General features: G+C 34.0%; 1 protein-coding gene across 4 annotated transcripts in view; it reads right to left on the bottom strand.

Moving 5' to 3' along the window:
- Window positions 1–1,653: 1,653 nt before the first annotated feature.
- The window catches only part of DACH2 (dachshund family transcription factor 2), a 798,780-nt gene continuing 778,433 nt past the window's right edge, over window positions 1,654–22,000 (bottom strand). The window contains exons 9-13 of one of the 4 annotated variants that reach the window (XM_034649505.1): window positions 18,299–18,477; window positions 18,056–18,203; window positions 14,907–15,053; window positions 12,602–12,667; window positions 1,654–2,020 (exon numbers count right to left, since the gene is read on the bottom strand). In XM_034649505.1, the coding sequence (XP_034505396.1) occupies window positions 2,016–2,020; window positions 12,602–12,667; window positions 14,907–15,053; window positions 18,056–18,203; window positions 18,299–18,477 (545 nt within the window). In that variant the 3' untranslated portion in view covers window positions 1,654–2,015. Of the gene's footprint in view, window positions 2,021–4,461; window positions 4,512–12,601; window positions 12,668–14,906; window positions 15,054–18,055; window positions 18,204–18,298; window positions 18,478–22,000 lie in introns of those variants that run through there. The other 3 variants (XM_034649504.1, XM_034649507.1, XM_034649506.1) reach the window with 3 other exon arrangements.

Raw genomic sequence — 22,000 nt, 5'->3', positions numbered from 1 at the left:
TGAGGTTTTCTTATAGTTCAACCAAAATCAATTAAACATATCTATTTGTAAAAAGAGAGTAGTTTGTTTTTAAGTGACTTAGATAATTCGAATATGCTATTCAATTTCCCCTATAGTTTAATACATGCTGTTTGACTATCAAATAATGAGACATTCTGGATGCCATATTTTTAGTCACACCTCTTTGTTATCCAGTTCAGATATTTGATATTAGTATAATTTTTAAAAATTGTATTTGCCTCAATCCATGATTTATGACTTTTTTAATAGATGATTTATTTCTAATTTGGCATTATTCACTGAATTAGGTTAAGGCAGCACACCTAATCTCCACAAGTAGACCTTCTACAGTCTATCAAGAGCCCAAGAAGTCAAATTCCTGTGCTTAGAAGAAATTCCTTCAGAGCGTGGAATGACTGGAATATCACACTGATATGAATTAACCTAACATTTAAAAATGAGTAGCGTAGGTGGCCATTCCAGCAGAAATTGTACATATTGTCACAGGGAACTGATTATAAGAGAATGGATTAAAAACTCTGTTGGCCTTTTGCATAAGATGAGTGGTGCTTTTGTCACATCAGCAATTAATTCTAGGGAAGATGTAAAAATAGCATAATAGATTAGATTTTGCTTGGTGTAGGGTTGGCACAGTAGGATGAGACATTAAAAATTTTGATCGCTAGAGTGCCACTTAACACATTGGAATACTGTTCTCTTAGATTCTCGGGAGGCATGAAAATAATGATGACAGGTATTTGCCACCAGCCTTTGGGCAGACCTCCATTAAGTAAATAGTTAAAGATATTTGAGACCATTTCATAGAAAATTCAAGCCAAATGACCCATTTGGTTCTAATTACTGGAACATCTTATGCACCTGGTCATATTTGGATCAGGAGGTGAACAGTGGAAAATAACCACGATGTGACTGATCCATCATATCTGCCTTTCATTCTTATGTCTATAGATTTTTCAGTCTGTTTAGTTGTTGATAGCTTAATAAAGAAGCAGGACTGGAGATGGGAGGAGAGCAGAAAAGAATAAAAGGGTTATTTTTAGTAGCTTGGGTATGTGTTTTTATCGTTGCCTTCTTTATAAATAAGGAATGTGCCAGTAGAAAGGGATTAAATGACTTGCTTTACCATCAACAGATCAAAGGGAGACTAGGAATAGCAAAGTCTGCAAACTACATCTGTCTATATTCCCGTAGAGAACACTACAGGCATGTTTTTCGTTTGTTTGTTTTTGTTTTGTTTTGTTTTAGAAAAGTGAGCTCCAAAGCAGTGATAACAACTATTGGTCATTTGCACAAATGAGTTACCTCCTCACATATTTCCTGTTAAATCCCAGCTCAGCCAAATATAAAGCTATTTCACGGTAATCACAACTTAAAGTGGGTGTGCCTAAATTCCCGTCGCACCATTTATTTTTTTTTATTTTTTTAAAGATTTTTTATTTATTTATTCGACAGAGATGGAGACAGCCAGCGAGAGAGGGAACACAAGCAGGGGGAGTGGGAGAGAAAGAAGCAGGCTCATAGCGGAGGAGCCTGATGTGGGGCTCGATCCCATAACGCCAGGATCACGCCCTGGGCCGAAGGCAGACGCTTAACCGCTGTGCCACCCAGGCGCCCCTTGGCACACCATTTAGAAATAGCATTTTCTCTCTCAAAAATTCTTGTACCAACTTACCCCACTAGGATGCTGTTTGATCAATGTGATAACATTTATGAAACACTATGAACTCCATGGAAGAAAGGGGTTATAGAAGTGTAAAGTATCATGTTCAGTCATCATTATGATTATCCCCTAAATACTTGTGAAGCCTATTCTCTAGCACATTTTTCCTGTACGTGCAAGGTTCTATTTATCAATAATGAACAAATAGTGATTGAAGGTTCCATATTTTAAGAATTTGAGTATTAATTCTAAAGAATTACAGCACTAGATAAGCAGGTAACTGCTACAGCACTCTATTCGTGCCTATGATCAGTTGGAGTTCCGGCATCAGTGTTCAGGCTGCACAGAAAAAACAATAAGACCTGGTCAAAATTTCATTATGACAAAGAAAATTCAAAATCTACTCAATGAACTTCCCTGGAAACCACAAAATGGCTTTATAGTATTTTGCTGTGCTATGTATATTCAAGATTTGAATGAATATCTGTGCAATTAGTGTATTATTTTATTAGGCTTATCCCTTAAACATATATTCATTGATGTGAGTTTCATTCTATTAAAAATGAAATTATACAAAGGTGAACAAAACTGTAGATTTACAGTAGTTTAAAGCTTAATCTTATTCTCTCGGGGTGATATTGACAATATAAAAATAGCATAAATGACATCTCCTAACTCTAAAACATGCTTATGAGCCCTTGTGCATGTTCTGCTTTACAGCCTGCAGTGAAATGCATGACTAGCTTAATAAGCAAGGCATTAAGAAAGGTTTTTCCCCTTCATAATCTAAACATGAATAAAGACCCACACCATTTTCCCTGAGTCAAAATCTTGTTAATGATTGCAATTTTCCCTCAGGATGAGATTTCCTTCCATGACAGAATGGTTATTTAAAAGTACCTTCTCACTGTGTATTTATTGATTGATTTGAGTAATTGACACACAGTGTTACATCAGCTTCAGGTGTACAACATAGTGATTCAACATCTCTATATGTTATGCTATGCTCACCACAAGTGTAGCTACCATCTGTCGCCATACAAGGCTATTACAGTATCATTGACTGTATTCTCTACGCTGTGCCTTTTATTCCCGTGACTCGTTCATTCCATAACTGGAAGCCTGTGTGTTTTTTTAACTGCAAAGAATTTAGTCTACTATGTTTTTGAAGGTTTAATTTATGTTTAGAAAAAGTTATTTTTCCTACCCAGAGCTCATGTTTTCTTCCAAGTGTTTCCTCACCACTTATGCACTTATATAAACAGTGGGATTAGGGACTGCACTTGATATGATGAGCGCATTGCACTGTAAGTTAACTAACTAGAATTTAAATAAAAATTTGAAAATAAAAAAAGGAGTGTACTTGTTTTGATAAGAACCGAGTGTTGTATGTAACTGTTGAATCACTAAATCGTACACCTGAAACTAACATTGCACTGAGGTTAATTAACTGGAATTTAAACAAAAACTTTAAAAAAGACAATGAGATTTCCTTAAGAACTGATAGGCTTCATCATAGGCATATGTTAGGCTATCAAACCTTTCTTTTGGGGTAGCTACCTTATTCATGAACTAATGGCAATATTTTATAAACAATTTCTCCAGCTAAGTAGTAAGTTTTATGTTTTCTTTAAGTTGCTTAACTAGTGATGTGTCTCTAATCTTCAAATAGGCACTATATTATTTGGCACTAAATAAGATCCTATCTGAAAGGCCATGTTTTCCTAACCTGAATAAGGAGAGATAAAACAATGTGCTGGTTAATGCTCCAATTCAGTCTTAGGTTCAATCCAACTTAAATATTCAGTCAATTGTATGAGCTCTACTTCATTGTGGAAGCATGTTCAGAATGTGGCATCCTCAAATCAAATAAGTGATAACAGTTTGGAGTCCAGTTAGATATTAGCACGTAGTATAAATATGGAGCTACTAATTTGAAAATAGGAAGAGTAGACTAATGCAAGAAAGGGGCTGATAATAAAATAGTATAGCATTTGATTACTCTCTGCCTAGAGAAAGCATTGTTTTAGAGACATTTTTTAATAGGGTCTGATGTTGATTTTATAATGTGGCACTTTTTAAAAAAATGGAAGTTTCTTGAAAATAATAACCACTTGACTTTATTAGCCCCCCAAATTACTGATTTGTATTTTAACCAAAACAAAGATCATTACAGGTTGTCTTTTCTTTGCAAATGGTATCACAATGGAACATCAACCTCTCTTCTCACTTTTAACCTACTTTGTTTTTGTGAATTAATTTTTTAATATACCGTTTTCCCGTTTATTTAATCTCTGGTCTTTGAAAGACCCACCCTAAAAAGGTGGCATGGATGCCCTTCTATTCTCATATGAAGATAAATTTTAAAAAATACATTTGCCATAACTGTATACTGAAGAGAGTATGTTTTAAACGAGGTTTTATACATCAGTTATATGCCAAATATTTCATTCTTACTAAAATCTGCCCATGCGAACACAAATGCTAACTTCATATGTATTTTACCAGGCAGAGTAGTAATGAAATCTTGTATTTTCCATACTTGTCAGAAAGTATAGATCTAACTTATTGAAGAGGATGATTAGGCAAATATTATAATTACTATTTTAATAAAATTAAGGAAGAGATAGGTTGAATTACTTCTCCAGCTTAGTAACTGAGTTAGCCAATTAGTGACTGAAAAATTCTGACTACTAGACTGGTGCTCTTCCTACATTGTGTCTCCCGCAGACCAGTTATAAAATGTCAATAAAAGTGCATGTGTCCAGTACACAGACCTGCAATTTCTGAGCCACACTAAGAGCTCTAGATGTACTTGAATTCTACTTTCCTGCAGGGAAAAGAAAGGAAAAGAAAGAAGAGTAAATAAAAACTAGTGTTTATGGAACTCTGACTATGTTAGGAGCCATACTAAGCCATTCTAACCACTTGTGTCACATGTGGAATGCCATATTCTTTCACTACTTCTTATAGATAATGCCATGGTGAAAAGTGGTAAGTTGCTTATGTCATTTCTCTAAAACTCTAAGGTTGTATCATCCACCTTCCAAAGTATATAATTTAAAAAATGTTTTGTAAAGGTCAAATTTATTTGAGCTTTATTTAGGAAGCATATTATAAATATTTTAATGTTATATTTAAAAGTACAATTAAGTTATTTTTTTTTAACTTTTAACTACCCCTTTTATATATCAAACTAATAGAAAAACACTATAATTCTGAATTTCAAAGGAATCAAAATGTGCTATCAAAATATGGACGAAAATGAAAATGAAAGTAATGGGAAAACATTCAATGTTTACTTGAGCAACATTAAAAATGACCACATCCAACATTTCCCATAGAGGGTTGAAATGTAGTTACCAGGAGATTGTAAACTTTGAGTTGCAGGTTATGCCTCATCCATTTTAAATGGTTAGTCACCAATGCTGAGATCAACATGGTATTTATCTTTATTTTTTAAAGAAAATACAAGCACTTAAACATTTATGGGATAATAGGGAAATAGTGAACAAATGTTTATAAAAATGCCGTTTTCTTTCAAGTTAAAAGAGAAATTGGTGAAAATGTTGTCTAAATAACCATTTGCATTATTGAGATAGATTGCAGCTTAGGTAAGCAGATTATTACTAATGTTAATTTTCAAATATTAAACAAGTGAATTATAAACTGTGGGGGTCAACAGATTAGGGGACTTCAAGGAGGTCTGTATAAAATCTAAAGAATGCTTTTCTTTAAATTCACTTTAATTTCCAAAAGTGATTGTTATATGGTTATTATAAATGAGAAAGAAGTTCCCTATAGCAAACAAGTAAGACTTTATGCTAATGGCCCACAGTAAAGAATCCTGGCCTAATTTACATACCTGAGGATCTGCTAAGGTCTTGTTCTGATAGATGATGTGAGTTTTGCCACAAATAGAAAAGTACTACCCCAATCTCTGTGAAATTTTAAGGCAGAAGTGATTATTTAATTAGAGTTGGTTTTAAGCTATTTTGGTGAATTAACTACAAGCTGGAGAAGCTTTCTTCCACCTAGGTCCTGTTGCATGGTTTTGCATATAATATTACAGTCTAGTTAAATATCCTAGCTAGCTGACTATGAGAGATTTAAACAGTATGGATGGAAAGCGATATCAACACAAATTGACAATGAGGATAATGGGTGAGGGAGTTAAGATTCCTATGTTTTAGGACCCACTATTAATAGTGAGCCAATTAACTTATCTTAGACTATTTCCCTACTTATAAAATGAAGGTTAATCATACCTCTAATTACATAAAGATATAATCCTGATAGAGGATGTGTGTGTTAAGAATGGCACAAAGACAAAATCCTCTTTCTGATGGAATCGTTGCTAATGAGAGAACTAACAATAAGCCCGGGCTTGCCACATTTTGTGCAATGGAACAGGAAAACTTAGCCAAATATATTAAAAAAAAAAATCAAAGTCTTCAAAGGGAAGGGAGACTGGAGGGAACTGCGAAGGGAGACATCTTAAACGGATTTATTATTTGAGTTCCTGAATGCAGCCATGCCTGAATCTATCCCTGGAAGTTTCAGTTAAGTCATCCAATAAGTTACCTTTTTAAATTAAGCCCTTGCTCACACTATCCTAAAAAAAAAAAAAGAAATGGCACAAAGTTCACCAAGCTATACAAATACTGGATCTTGCCTTCCTTTTTTTCACTCTTCCAGTTTTAGGATTATCTGATAAGCATATTGGCATAGAACCACAACACATTTATGTGGCTGCAACATTATTCTGCTTTTTATTTTTCATTTTATTCTACTTATTTGAAAAAAGTGGTATGATAACAATTACATACTATTACAGCCTTCTATGAAAATGCTGTGTATTTTTAATTGAAACACAAATGTAAAACTGAGGAACTTTTAATCAGAGAAAGGCTTTCCTTTTGCATTTTCCTTAAGCTTACCTGGGTTTGGGGAGGGGTAGAGTGAATTTTAAGCTTAAAAGTGTATTGTATAAGTTCAGAGGATGGAGCACAAAGTAACTGGTTAAATAGTTATAGAGTTGAGTTAACCCTTCCTGGATAAGAGTCAGAAAGATCTTTTGATTGATGAATCAATTCTACAGACTTCTGAAACGCTGAGTAGCAGAACAACCTATTTTGGTTTGCAAGTCTCACTACCTTGCTATCACTACAAGTAGAATTTCATCTGTTGTGTAAGTGAGATATAACTGGAGTTGTATGTCTTAGATCTGTAGATGAGACTTTGTTATCATCATTAGTGTGACAGCCTTTCAGTCATTGCAAATATTCCATTAACAATGTAGTGGTAGGTGGTGCAAGCCACCTCTTGACAACCAAGCTCTAAATTATCAAGTAATGTAAGCTCTTTCCATTCTCCTTAGAAAGAACTAAAAGCATAATGTGTGCTATAATATGACAGGTATTTCACAGAAAAAGATATGGTATGGTCTGGGAGGTACCATCAATCAAGATAAAAATCCTGTGAAAGATGAAGAAAATGAGAGAGAAATACTTCCTGGGGGAGAAAATAAAAACACTCAGGCCCTCTAATGAATCTTACAGGAAAAAAAAATAGTGCTGCTTTACATAAAGATGCTAAAATCTTCTCTGTGGGGTGTGTGCTACAGTCTTTTTTCCCTCTATGATGGCAGTTGCAGTAAAGTTTCTCTGAGTAGTAAAAGCCTCCTACTCTCAAAGGAAGCGTTTAAGAGGAAAGAAGGCCCACTTCCCACAATCTCTAATCTCTGACGCGCTATACACTTTAGAAAAGAACATTTCCACTTTACAATGAGAATATTGAAGTGCCCATGTACACCTTCCAACACAGTATGAGACATAAAAGGAGAGGACAATTAATGATTGATGAGGATAGAGAAGGAAGTAGTCTGTGGAGTCCCAAGAGAAAGATGTAGAGCACAATGTGGTGGGAATCAGTAGAAAAGCCTACAGAGGAATTCTTCCTGCTCTCCTTTTAGTTTTTCTTGTCAAATCACATACATAGCAAGTAATCATATACGATTTAGTTTTTCCAGTCGCTGTACTTGCTCCTACCATCACTTGCATTGCTATTCTACCAGGTTCTGCAATGACAATTTTAGCCCAAGGGTAATTGTTTCCAATAAATATTGGCATGCCATCTGAAGCTCATTGGAGGAATGGTATTCTGGGTAACAAAGTGAGCAGCAAAGATGGAATATAAGGAAGTTCCAAAGGTCAAGGAAGGCTAGATGTTGCTCAAATTGATTTTGAGATAGAGGATGAGAATATACATAGTCATATATATTTCGTAGTATTAATATATATTAAAATTTCTATATTATAAACACATATATTAAATTACATTGTAAAATATAATAAGTGTGGGTTTTTTTAGCATAGAAGCGTTAAAATTGTGTCTGCTGCTTTTGGAGTCAAATAACACTTTAGTCACCTTGTTTTTAATTCTTCAGTGGCAGCTTCACCAAGTGCTGCATGGAGGAGATGATGCTTTTTATATTTTAGAATGGTTACTCTATATTCTCTGAATAAGCTTTCACATTTTTCTGAACAAAAATGGCTCAGCAGGGAAAAATTTTTAGTCGGTTTATCTTTTGCAACAAATTTTGTTTTACTTTTAACATGTAGATTAGATTTAATATCTATTTCTGGTGTGTTAGTAGCAAAAGGAAGGAAAATTATTTAAGATTCCACCATATTTATGGAAAAACATATTCCAGTGTTAAATCATTTTGTGTCATGGTCAAACATGTAGGCAAAAAAAAAAATAAAGCAAATGTAAAAGTTATTCACACAGATTGCCATTCCTCTTGCAAAAACAGTTGCAAATTTGTTTGTTTTTTAAATTTTGTGTTGTTTTCCCCAAACAAAAACAATGGAAATAACAGGAGCAATGTGTCAATGTGCCCTTGCAATTTATGATGCTATCTCCCTTGAACTTTTTTTATTATTTATTTTGTTACTAGAAAGTCAGTTCGTGAAGCTCTTGTGTGTTTTCTAAAACTTAAGAGCTTCATATCCTGGGCTTGTTTAATCTGTTATTATTAAGATGATGATGTCGATTCTCAAAAATTTAAGAACATGCACTGTCAACTGTAACAGTAGCCCCTAACAATGAAATAGAGTCATACAAGAGTTAACTAAGGTATAAACATGCAAAAGGAGAAGTCTCCCTGTGATCATAAAATGATGTTATTTTCTGTTCAGCAGTTCATGTTACTGCTGTTCATGCTAATTAATTAAAGGAGCTGTTGCTATAAAGTGCAAATAGGGAATCTGAGAAACTGAGAGGGCTTTTAGGTCTCCAAGTGAAGTTAAGTCAATCTGGGCGCGGGCAATCAAATGTAATGAAATCACTTGTCAGTGCTAAGCTTGCAAAAACTGTGAAGTTTGACTAGGGAGTAAAAGGATTATAATTAGATTTCCAATAGGATAATAACTAAATGGCAGAACACAGTAAAGAGAAAATATTACTTTGTTAGCTAATGGTACTGCTGTTCAGTTTTAGTTTTTATCAGTGCACTCGTAGTTGTGCTAATTTAATTTGCTTTTATCAGCAGAAATGCACTACACAAATGGTACTTGAATGTCATTTGCAAAAATCATTGATCTGAAGGTGCACTTAATGATACCCAGTATGTTTATGTAATGTGAAACAGAGATTGGTTGATAAGATGGTTAATGTGCTGTCTTGCAGGCCCTCAACTGAATTATGTGACTCTAGGTGGGACAATATTAGTGTATATGCTCCACCAAGTCCTTCACCTCCAGCAATAGCTGGACAGAGCCGTCAGAGTGAGTATGTATTCGTTGTTTGAGCACCTTAAGATATTCAGAAGGAGGTGCTATGATAGACTGCTAAAATAAGGGTTACAAAATGTGTATGCATACCTTCTCTGTCAAACAACATTCGAAGCACAAAAGACACGAAATAACTAAGCTAAAGAGATTTAGAATACATATAAGAATTTTAGTACAAAGAATATTTGTACTAAAGTCCGTGTGATAATTATCATAAAACTGTATATGACCTTAATACTTGTGAAGATGGCCAAGCAATGTTCTTCCAAGCCCTCTTTAAACTCTCTTAAGGATATATCCCACTGGAGCTAATTTAATTTCAAAAGCGAGAGCACCGGATGATTGATAGATTTCTATCCAGCAGAGCTATTGACAATAGGAAGAGAAAAGACTTCACTGATGCTGGAATTGTTTGCTGTGACAAAGATGAGTTTTGGAAATGGCACTGGATTGGCCTGCATGAATTGACCCACATAAGCAATGCTAGCAAATACTCTTCCAAGATAAGAAATGGGTAATTGAGGGAAATGGAAAGATGAAATCAGTATCAAAATAAGTCACAAAAGATAAAAACTATAAAACTACTAGGAAGCACAAAACTACTAGGAAGAATGAAAAAATAATGGCCAAGTTTGCATTTTATGTTTTCCAGGCATTATACATTGTCCGAAGTTCATAAATACATATAAAAGAATTTTTCAATACTGAACATCTTAAATAATAAGTAATATTACTGGCATTTTTCAGGTAATTACTTGAATTGATTGATTTTGTGAACAATACTCAAAACAGTTCTGGTAATATTTTCTGGCACCTATCCCACTGGCTAATAAAACTTTTTTTTTCCTCAAAAAATAAACTTGCGATGGGTATTAAGGAGGGCACGTATTGCAATGAGCACTGGGTGTTATACGCAAACAATGAAGCATGGAATACTACATCAAAAATAAATAAATAAATAAACTTACTTTAGATATCAAATTGTGGTTCTACTGTCATATAACACAAAGCATTCACTCTAGTTTTCCATAAATTGATGATGGGAATTTTATCATTTATAGTGCTTAAATGCTATGCTAAGAGAGATGAGAATGTGTACTTTTCCATTTTCATTACATTTCTCAAGATTATTTAACATAACCTAAAAGACAGACATTCAATAAGTAATTTTTAACACACCATACTTTACTATATTGACACTATTAAATTTGAAAAAAATGATAAAAATTAAATGATAAAAATAATAGAAGTTAAGTCCCTTGCTTTAAAATAAATTCTACCTTAATCCTTTTAAAGATGTACTAATTCCCTCATGTTTAGCCAGCAAAAAATGGAACTTATTAAAAGTATGCTCAATGAAAATAAATATTAAATGTGCCCTACCCTAATCACAAATTAATATGCAAAAGCTATTCTTTGCAGACTTTGTTAAAATAAGAAAATTTAAACCGAATGGAAGGTTTTTGATTTATATCATCTAACGAACCTCCTATGAATAAGATATCCATTTTTTGTTGCATGGAAATGAAATACCTTTAGGACAGTAAAAAAGCTTGCATTTATTTTCAAAGTTGGGAAAGATGTCACTACTGCAAATTAAAGGCGTCATGTACATTAAACAAACAGCAACAGATTGAAAGTATAGGATTAAAGGATAATAAAGAGACAACCCACTGATGGTGTGTTTGCTTTAACCTCTCCAGTTCCAAAGCTGACCTTACATCCCATTAAAGGAGGGGCACAATCAAACCCAATGTTCCATGAAAGACTGGGTCTATATTTGTGTGCCACAAATTAAGAAGTCATCAAATGCTTCAGGCTTACTCAACCCTGCCTTGGCCCAATATGTGGTAGCAAACTCAACTATTGGGAGCCCAAAATTAGTGGGGCTTTCCTCATAAATTTAACTGTGGTGAATTGATTGGACAAACACTGAGTCTTGTCCATATTGGCTTTGGTCACATAGACACAACTTGTAAACTGAGGGAAGAAAGCAAGCAAGCAAAAGAGGGTTAAGAAATATCAAAAGCTTCACTGAATGAACTAAACATACATACTTTCACACTTAGCAAAATTAATGCATTAGTTAGGTCGACTCCACCGCAGCAGAAACAGGCATTATAAGAAGATCCATGAGTTCTGACATTCCTTGTTTTGTAAAAATGATGGGCAAATTTAAATGAATGAGGGTTTCTAAATTTTCTGAAACTGCCACATAAATGGTGACACACAAAAGAACCCAAAGGGATCTTTTACTCACATCTAGTTCTGTTAACTTCATGTAGATCTAGTCGTCACATAATGAAAAAGCATTGACTAGTTAATCCTCTAGCAAGCAACATATCCATGATTGTCTTGCTTTCTGAAGTTAGGAAATCATTTTCTTGTGGAGATGCCTTTTCTTTTTTTTATTACAGTGAGACATTTTTCATATTAAACATAAAAATAAAGGTAATCCGCATAAAAAAGGGCTAGAAAACTGAATTAGAATCAGACTAGAAAAACTCTAGTGGTTAAATTCAATTTCTCTTTTCAGGTTGTTTTTCACTCCAGTGAAATTCTATATTGACTTGTTTCATCTATTCTCTTACTACTAATATTTTAAAATATTTTAAAGGATCTAAGCATTTACGGGAATCCTGAGAATCATGAATTCCGAGTCGTGCTCTTATTTCCATATTTAGATGGTTTCTAAAGTAATCTAAATTTAGCATTGGAATTTAGAGGTTGATAACGAGTGTTGTCTAGAACTCATTAAACATATTGATAGGTTATGATTATTCTACCTGTGGCTTTTACAAACAGTAGTGAGGTTTTTTAAAGTGTATTAATGTACACTTGGGAAAGGAAATTATATTCACATTTATGCATTTTTAGAATACTCCTAACACATAAATATACATTCTTTTAACAGCTAAACATACAAGAAATTTGCTCACATTGTATATGTGAAATTATTAGTCCTTATGTGTATAATCTCAAAAAACACTGAAGACTTCTCCCTCTGCCTTAAAGTAAGAAGAAATAAACTTACTTCTTTTATTTATATAAAGAACATCAACATATGAGCTCATGCCCACCCCATATCAGGCAGTTATAGAGAGGAGTATGCTGTTTACTGTACCTTGCATAGCAGTGCTATCATGAGGAGTCGCACTGTTTTCTATTTCAACGTCTGGAATTCCAGTATCTGAAAGAAGTGACATTCAAGATTAAGGTACAATTCTATTTTTTTCTGATTCCATTTAAGGTGAAAGCAGTAATTTGGTCCCATAGATAACACAAGACCTTAGATGGCATTTTTGGTTTTGTATGTTTGTTTTTAATGGTAAGAGAGAGGATTATAAACTATAGCTAAATTCTACAGTTTGGCATATATTTTCAAGTATATAGTAAATACTTCTTTATTTCATTCTCTAGAGATAATTCTCAGGAAAATAATCCCCTCAGACTATCAGGTAACATGACCTGACTGTAGAATAAGAAAAAGATGGATACAATTACATAAATGGAAGTTCCCCATTCTTATGCTATATTTTGCATTGTAAAATGTGATAGATGATGAGATTATTTCTATGCTAGGTACACTGAACACCAAAACACAGTTATGGTTTGTGGTCTTTATGCAGTACTGGCTCTAAAGGCAAAAGGATACATGAATTGTTTTGGACAAGAATTTGAGGAAAAGAAGAAATAAGAAGTTAGGTTTTTATTTTCAATTTTAAATATGAGATGTGATTATCTAAAAGGTATCCATATCCACGAAGTACAGCTTTATATGACAATTTCTGTATGTACACATTTGCTTGGACACCCTTGGGTAATGTGATAACAGATGCCAGTGCACCATCCAATGCCATCGAAGATTAATATAAGAAAATAATTTGAATACAAGGTACCCATCATGCTGTAGAAACAGCTGTTTTTCCCTTATGATAGAAAAGCTATACCTAGATGGAGTTCAATTATGGGTGGATTTTAAATATGTAAAAAAAAAAATGTCAAACCACTTCAGAACGACAAGTTCAGGGCCTCAAATAATAATAATGAGTGCACAGAACATATGTCCCATTGCTACTCAAGAAATGTTATTTTTGAAACCTTTGATAAGCAAGGATGCTGGCTTCCACTAAGATGTCCCACTGTAGAAATTATTAATGTATAATTACTTACTTTTTCTTTTCTGTGTCTCAACAAGACATGGTTAGCATGAGCTAATAATCTAGCATTCCATTTCTATTGATTGTGAGCAGAATGATCCAAGACAGTCACAGTAAAAAGGGAATTGAACTTTTTGTTTGTTTGTTTGTTTTTTAAAAGATTTTATTTTTATTTATTTGACAGGGAGAGAGAGAGAGTGAAAGAAGGAACACAAGATGGGGGAGTGGGAGCAGGAGAAGCAGGCTTCCAGCTGAGCGGGGAGCCCAATGCGGGGCTCGATCCCAGGACCCTGGGATCATAACCTGAGCCAAAGGCAGACGCCTAATGACTGAGCCACCCAGGTGCCCGGAATTGAACTTTTGGAAAGAAAGAATATAACTCCCTTTTATAAAAAATACTTTACTCGTTCTTAGTCTAGGACACTGAAGCATCCTTCTAGTTTTATGTGTGTGTCATACATATGTATGGGGTATGTGTACATTGCATACAATTCTTAGGCTTATGCTTGCTATTCACACATATTAGTTAATATACATATGTATATTTAACATGTCAGTTAAAAATACAATCTGTCAATGTGTTATGAAAGAAGAACCTGAATATTCTATGAGATGAAATGACGTTGTGGGGACTCATAACTGAAAATGTAATAAGAAAAATGTGGAATTAAGAGATTTCATGACAGAAGCATCTCTTCTCACAGAATCTCCAAGAATGTACTTAGAACACTTTTTTTCATCCAGGCCCTCCTTGAACCCTCAACACTGATGCAATCTACATTAAAAAAACCATGATCCCATAATTCATTAGAAGAGAGTTCACCAATCATTAGCATATTTTAATACGAATGGACATAAAATACTTACATTTTAGGTGCAAGAAGATTATCAGTATTACAGCTTCTACTGTAAAAGTCAGCAGGGTTTCCTGTTATTCCTAGGCTATTTGTATCTCCCAGAATAGGGATTATTTTGACACATTTAATAAATAACTAAAGCACTTGGCCTCAAATTGATTTTTTAATTATTCTTGAACAAAGCCTGCTCCTTCCTTCCTTCCTTCCTTCCTCCCTCTTTCTTTCTTTCTTTTCTTTCTTTCTTTCTTTCTTTCTCTTTCTTTCTTTCTTTCTTTCTTTCTTTCTTTCTTTCTTTCTTTCTTTCTTTCTTTCCTTCTTTCTTTCTTTCTTTCTTTCTCCATCTCTCTCTTTTTTAAATCGTTTTTTTTTTCCTTTGTGTACCTTGAGTGTGAAAGTCCAAATCAGACAGTACCTTTCAACATCCTTAGGCCACCGTCATTTGTAGTGGCTTGATTAAGTGCTTGTTCCACTTGTTCCCGGCGTTTTGATTCAAATTCCAAGGCTTCCTGCAGTTTTCTCTTGGCTTTTTTCTCCTTCTTCAGACGCTTTTGCATGGTAGCTAAAATATGAAAAGGCAAATCGCTGGCAAATTTTGGTCAATAAAATAGGGTTGCCAGTTTTGGTGGATTATAAACCATAGATACAGAGAGAGACACAAACCATATCATTAGCTTTTTTGGTTCCAGTTCTCATTAGATTCAACCAGTGTTCAATCAGATAATTTACCTCTTTCTGCTTTCACCTTTGCAGTGCATTTGCTTTATTATAAACATGCATTTGTATAGCAGTGGTAGTAATGGTAGAAAATTATTTTTTACTTTCATTAACTACATGCTTTTAATGATAGCATTAAATATTTCATAATTTCTTAGATAGAATTTTTGGGTGCCTGCAATATATTGGTTCATAGCATGATTTTAAGCATACCAATCTTCATAGTCTTTCTGAATCAGTCTTTAAAAATTGAGATATTTTCATTGTGACAATAGAAAAACATTCAAGAAACATGCAAAATTAAAAATTTTATGACATTTAAAAAATGTTAAAAGTGTTCACATATAATTAAAATGTTTTACCGAACTAATTATGATGCTAATTTAAGTTTCACTTGTATTTATTTCACAGTTCAAGGTCTTTCACATAAATGACCTTCAGCAACATGAAAAGAATAATTTACCCAGGTAAATTTATATTTATGTGAAACAAAAATTCAGAGGTCTGAGGTAATAACAAAATTGGAAAACTTGAAACAAAGACACTGAGAATCAGAGGGAGAGAATCTTCAAGCAAACTCCACACTGAGTGTGGAGCCCTAATGCAGGATCTATCTCACAACCCAGGAGATCATGACCTGAGCCTGAGTTGGGGGGAGGGGCAGAGGGAGAGGAAGGAAGAGGGAGAAGTAGGATCCCCACTGAGCAGGAAGCCTAACTCTGGGCTCTATCCCAGGACCCCAGGATCACAACCTGAGCCAACTGAGCCCCCCTGGCACCCCTACCATGTCCAGGCATTTTTAAAAGACAATAGATGTGATAGTAATTATACAGATAGATCTGAAGAGTCTATGAGAAGGTAATGAACAGAAATTGGTACGAGTATAACCCTAAAAGTTAGAAGCCAGTTTTACTCTATGTAGTAGATACACATAAGTCAATCTGAGAATGTTATTATATTTAACATATGATTACTATCTTTAGTATAAAAAATATCCTATTAAAATATGTTTTTATGACTCCTAATCATAATAATCTATTTTGCATACCAAATGCCAGAAATCAATGAATTTTTCTAAACTTTACAAAGACAAATTAGTTTTTGCTTAATAGTATTTAAAGACTTTGGCAAGACAATGAGAGGTTTAATTCTTTTGTTTTTAAGATTTTATTTATTTCTTTGTTTATTTATGTAAACTCTACAACCAAAGTAGGGCTTGAACTTACAACCTTGAGATCAGGAGTCACATGTTCTACCAACTGAGCCAACAAGGTGCCCCCCCCATTTTTTAAGATTTTATTTTTTAAACAGGTTTAATTCTTTTTTAAATGTAGTGACTGAATTTATATTTTGAACCAGGCTAATAATGATCCCTAGGCCTTAAGGAAAATATACAAGTTTTCAATTACTTGCCAAAATTTTTGGAGTATAATATACGACTTTGGAATAATGTAAAGTTAGTGGATTTCACTCAATTGGAATTATTCTTCCTTGTTTAAGGAGATATTATCTACCTTGTGGATTTTCCCTCCCTTTCTTTGCCTCTCCTTCCCACTCTTTATTTATACTATTTTATTGAATTTTTATTTTGTGACCTTTCTATAGAAGAGTAAGCAGAGAAGAGAAGTTGAAATTTACAGTCATCACTCTGGCTGCTCTTTAGTATTTTATGGTAAACATTAGGAAAAGGTGGAAATTATTGGCTGAAGTGAAGTTTTAAATTTTATCTGGTTTTGATATGAACTAGTCTCTTTGTCCATGTTTGTACATAATCTCATGTCTACCCATGGTTGGAAAGTTAATTCTACTTGTGAACATTAATTATCCATTATCTTTTGTCTCCATCCCCACTTATGCTTAGTTCAGTCCTCATCACCACCGCCAGGAACAAACTCCTTTCACATAAAAGAGGCAAACTCCTTTTACATAACTTCCTTGTTTTTAGTCTTACTGCGAGCCCTATCTAATCTATTCCCAACACCAAAGTGGTCTAATTGAAATCAGACCAGATCATCCCCCCTGCTTATCTTTAACTACTTCCTATCACGTATAAGACAAAATCCAAGCTAATCTTTTACATGGTTAAAAATGTCCTTCACAATTTAGCCTCTACCCTCATTTTTCTCCCTCATCTCCCACAATTCATTTCATAGAATTCAGAGCCACAGTAATAAAAACTGTTTATAGGTGCCAATGTATGAGGCTTCTTGCCTTCACGCCTATGCTCACTGATACCTCTATCTAGAATGTCCAAATCACTCAGACACTCTCATGCCCTTTCTTAGCCTACTGACCTTCAAGACTCAGGTTCAAGTATCAGCATCAGGAAGCCTTCCTCAACCATTCACTACCTCAGCAAGCTGAACTAACTACCCCTTCTCTATATAGCCATTTATACTGTGCATCATTGCTCTTACCACTTGAAATAAACCAGTTGGTTGTGCTAGCCCTCTAAAATGTAAATCTCTCAAGGACAGGGACTGAGTTTTATTTATCTTAAATCCCCAGAATCTAGCATTCACTGTTCTTGGCAAAGAGTAAGCATTCCGTCTACAAGAAATTAATAGATTAGCTATATCCAGGGGTATTTTATGAAATTGTGAGAAAACTAAGAATATTCATATTTTCCAAATCTGCAACTGGCCTGAAGTCCAGATCTATTCCATTATCTTTTATAATAAAGAGAAATAGTATAGATATCTTACCATGTGGATTGCACACAGCATTTGATTCTTAGCTTGTCTTTTTTTTTTAAGTAGTTCCAAACTAAACCTGAGAATATTTCTACTAGTATTGAAAATATCTACAACAAAATATTTATTCTGTAATTGAACTTGTTAAACTTACTTCTGCTTTGAAGCTCAACTGCGAGTTGTCTTTCAAGGTTTTCTCTAATTTCTCTCTCTCTATAGAGCTCCATTCGCAGTTCCTTTTTTTCTTGTTGAATCTGTTTCTCCTGGATGTGAGCATTATCCAAAGCCACTTTCAGTAGACCCTGTCAAAGTATAGCAAATGACATGCAGTTCATCTTATCTGTTTTACTTTCTCAAATATGAAATAATTTATGTAGATGCTAATGTCTTGTATTACATTTATTTTGTTTATAGAAATATTGTTGACCTGAATGTTGGTCAACAGAGTCTCCACGGAGGACAGACTATCAGCAAAAATGAAGGGTCCAGGGAATCCAGGAGGCAATGCCTGCCCAGGAGTCAGTTGAATCTTGTCCAAGGGTGATTTCATCATTGGAATTTGAAATGGTACTTCTTCTGGAAAAAAAAAACAAAATTAATATCAGAATGTTCACAAATTAACAGGTCAAAATTTTCACTGTGTTTCCTTTAGCTCTAATAGTATCTATAAATATTTTATTTCTAAAACTAGATGATGGAAAACTCTTAATTGGAAGTCATACCTATTCCTCAGCTGCCTCTAGTTTCTCAAAATAAATGTTTCAGTAAATAATCAGTGAAAATGAAACATTTACTGCTAAAGAGGAATGAGACTTGGAGGAACACATTTATGATATGTTTATGAATACCTATAAATTAAATAATCAGATCACCTCCTTGTAAAGCATACACTGCTTTTTTTTGTCCTTTTCAAATCTGTCATCTATCTATCTATCTATCATCATCTACCTATCTATCTATATCTACCTATCATCTCCACTCTTTAATAGTTTTATTGAAGTATATTCATACACAATAAAATTCACCTATTTTAAGTGTACATTTCAATGATTTTTAGTTAATTTACAGAGTTGTGCAACCACCATCACAAATCTCTCTTAGAACAACTTGATCACCCCCAAAATACCCCTTATGCCCATTTACAGTTAATCTCCTTCTCCACCCCTAGCCCTTGGCAGCAACTAATCTACTTTCTGACTCCATAGGACTGCCTTTTCTGAATATTTTACACAAATAGATACAATCTGTCGTCTTTTATGTCTGGCTTCTTTCACTTAGCATAATGTTTTTGATGTTCATCCATGTGGTAGCATGTGTCAGTGGTTTCTTCCTTCTTATTGCTGAAAAGTGTTACGTGGATACATTGCTTTTTGCTTAATTATTCACTAGCTGACAGGCATTTTGATTATTTCCAGTATTACCTTTTATTTTGAAGAATACTACTTCTGAAAAAATATTACCTGTGGTGTAAAAACACAAGTTGTATCTTTTCGCCCTTTTTTTTATATTATCTTCTCCCACATTCTCATCACTTTAATAAGATTCTCTCTTAGTTTCAGATAAAGAGACATCAATAGAATTTTGTTTAATAAGATGTTTTGAACAGATATATCTAATGACAAAAGGAATCTTCTCTTACACTGAGAAGCTAACTACTTGACTATGTACTTGAATTCTGATTGTACATCTTTAATATGAGATGTACAAATCAGACAACAAAATTTCCCCTGCAATTAGAAACTGGGGCTTTTTTGACATAGGTAAAAATAAACTGCTTCAAAGAAGTAATCTTGGAAGGTAGCCAAACAAACCCTGGTATTCCTTTTTTTTTCTTTTAATTAATCTATTTATTTGAGAAAGAGAGAGAGAGAATGGAGGGAAGGGGCAAAAGAAGAGGGAGAGAGAGAATCTCAAGCATACTCCCCACCTAGCACAGAGCCCAACAGACACAAGGCTTGATCTCATGACCTTGAGATCATGACTAGAGCTGAAATCAAGAGTTCGGTGCTTAACCAACTGAGCTACCCAGGCTCTACAAACCCTGGTATTTTTTAAATTATTATTTAAATTCAATTAGCCAACACATAGCACATCATTAATTTCAGATATAGTGTTCAACAAATCATCAGTTGTGTATAGTACCCAGTGCTCATCACATCATGTGCCCTCCTTAGTGCCCATCACCCAGTTACCCCGTCCTCCCACCCACCTCCCCTTCAGCAACCCTCAATTTCTTTCCCATAGTTAAGAGTCTCTCGTGGTTTGTCTCCCTCTCTGATTTCTTCCCATTCATTTCCCTCCCTTCCCTTATGGTCCTCTGCACTGTTTCTTATATTCCACATATGAGTGAAACCATATGATAATTGTCTCTCCTGTTGACTTATTTCACTTAGCATAATACTCTCCAGTTGCACCCAAGTGGATGTAAATGGTAAGCATCCTTTCTGATGGCTGAGTAATATTCCATTGTATATGTGGACCACATCTTCTTTATCCATTCATTTGTTGGAGAACATCTTGGCTCCTTCCACAGTTTGGCTATTGTGGATATTGCTGCTATGAATGTTGGGGCGCCGGTGTCCCTTCGTTTTACTACATCTGTATCTTTCAAACCCTGGTATTCTTAAATGGCTTCAACAGCAGTGCATGATGGGGTGAATCACAGCACTTCAAACAAAATTACTCTACTCACTGTAGTCTCTTCATTTCAGTAACTGGGCACAGACAAAGTTTGAAAATGCATCTCCCTGGTCAGTAAAATTTTCAGTGACCCCGTATAAGAGTCATTCAAGAAAAAGAAAAAGAAAAACAAAACAAACAAACAAAAAAACACTATGCTTGAATCTGGACCTAACCAATTTTCACAAAAATTTAGCTATTGGTTCTGGTTCCATTGGAGGTAGGAATATGGATTTATCATATAGTTAGAGCTAATTTTTTCAACTGCAAGCAGCCTTTACATGTAGTATGCAGGGTCTTTAACCACATGGATTTCATAGTCATCATGGTTTGTTCCATAGCAAATGGTATGCCCCATTTACTGTATGGGAAGCTATGGCATAGAATTGTGGGAATGTTCTGTGATATTTTTAGCAGGACAGCATTATCTCTGAATAAAATGCTTTTAATAGAGATCACTGTTTCCAACTTCTTTTTTTTTTTTTTTACAATTTCTGGTTTTCCAAAATCTATATGGATAAAAAATGCTAAGTAATTATTTTATAGAATTAACAGTTTCATATTATTTGAATCCAAACATAATATAAAAAAATATTATTATTAAAAAAACAAAACAAAATATATCTTATTGAATTTCAACTTTAAAAAAAACCCAAAAAAACCCAAAATGTTATAAAAAACAGTTGTTTATTGGTCTTAAAGAATTCAATAAAATGTATAAATTAACCTGTTAATTTTCTTTTAGTGCAGGAAGCTATAATGAACATATTCTTAAGAATCGTTTTATCATAAAACTTTAAAAATATTTTGATTATAAATGCATGATGCATGTGTTTTGTACAACACCCTTGTAAAATTAACCCTAAACTCTTTCCCTTTTTCCTTCCTTCCTTCCTTCCTTCCTTCCTTCCTTCCTTCCTTCCTTCCTTCCTTCTTTGCTAGTGGTATTTTTAGAAGAGGTGAAGTATTCCAGAGGGAGTGAACACATTATCAGAAATTCTGTGATCTACTTCAACTACAAAGTTTGAACATTTGAAATATGTCACTAAAAAACTAAATTCTAAAATGTTTTAAGCATCATCTCTAATGCTTCTAAAGTACATTTCTTAACACCTAACCAAACAATATTATGTCTTATTTGTATTGTTTGAAGTCTGTATTTAGCTAGTATTTTGTTTTCTGCACATGACAAGTGGATAGAATAACTTCATAATGATTTATTGATAATAACTGGGGAGGTTTTACACCTTTGTATTGATGTTTATAAATCTAAAAGTATGAATTTATGCACCTTGGAAGATCTATTTTTACAAAATGAACTGCTACGGAGTTAGAACATTGACATCCTGCTGATTCAGAGATAATATGTTTCTCTTGAATAAACATTTTGTATCAGGGGCAGAGTTCTTAAAATTAATGG

This window comes from Ailuropoda melanoleuca, chromosome X, assembly GCF_002007445.2.
Source record: "Ailuropoda melanoleuca isolate Jingjing chromosome X, ASM200744v2, whole genome shotgun sequence".
Classification (NCBI taxonomy): Eukaryota; Metazoa; Chordata; class Mammalia; order Carnivora; family Ursidae; genus Ailuropoda; species Ailuropoda melanoleuca.
The sequence above is the reverse complement of the archived record's forward strand: the minus strand, read 5'-3'. Positions and strand labels throughout refer to the sequence as shown.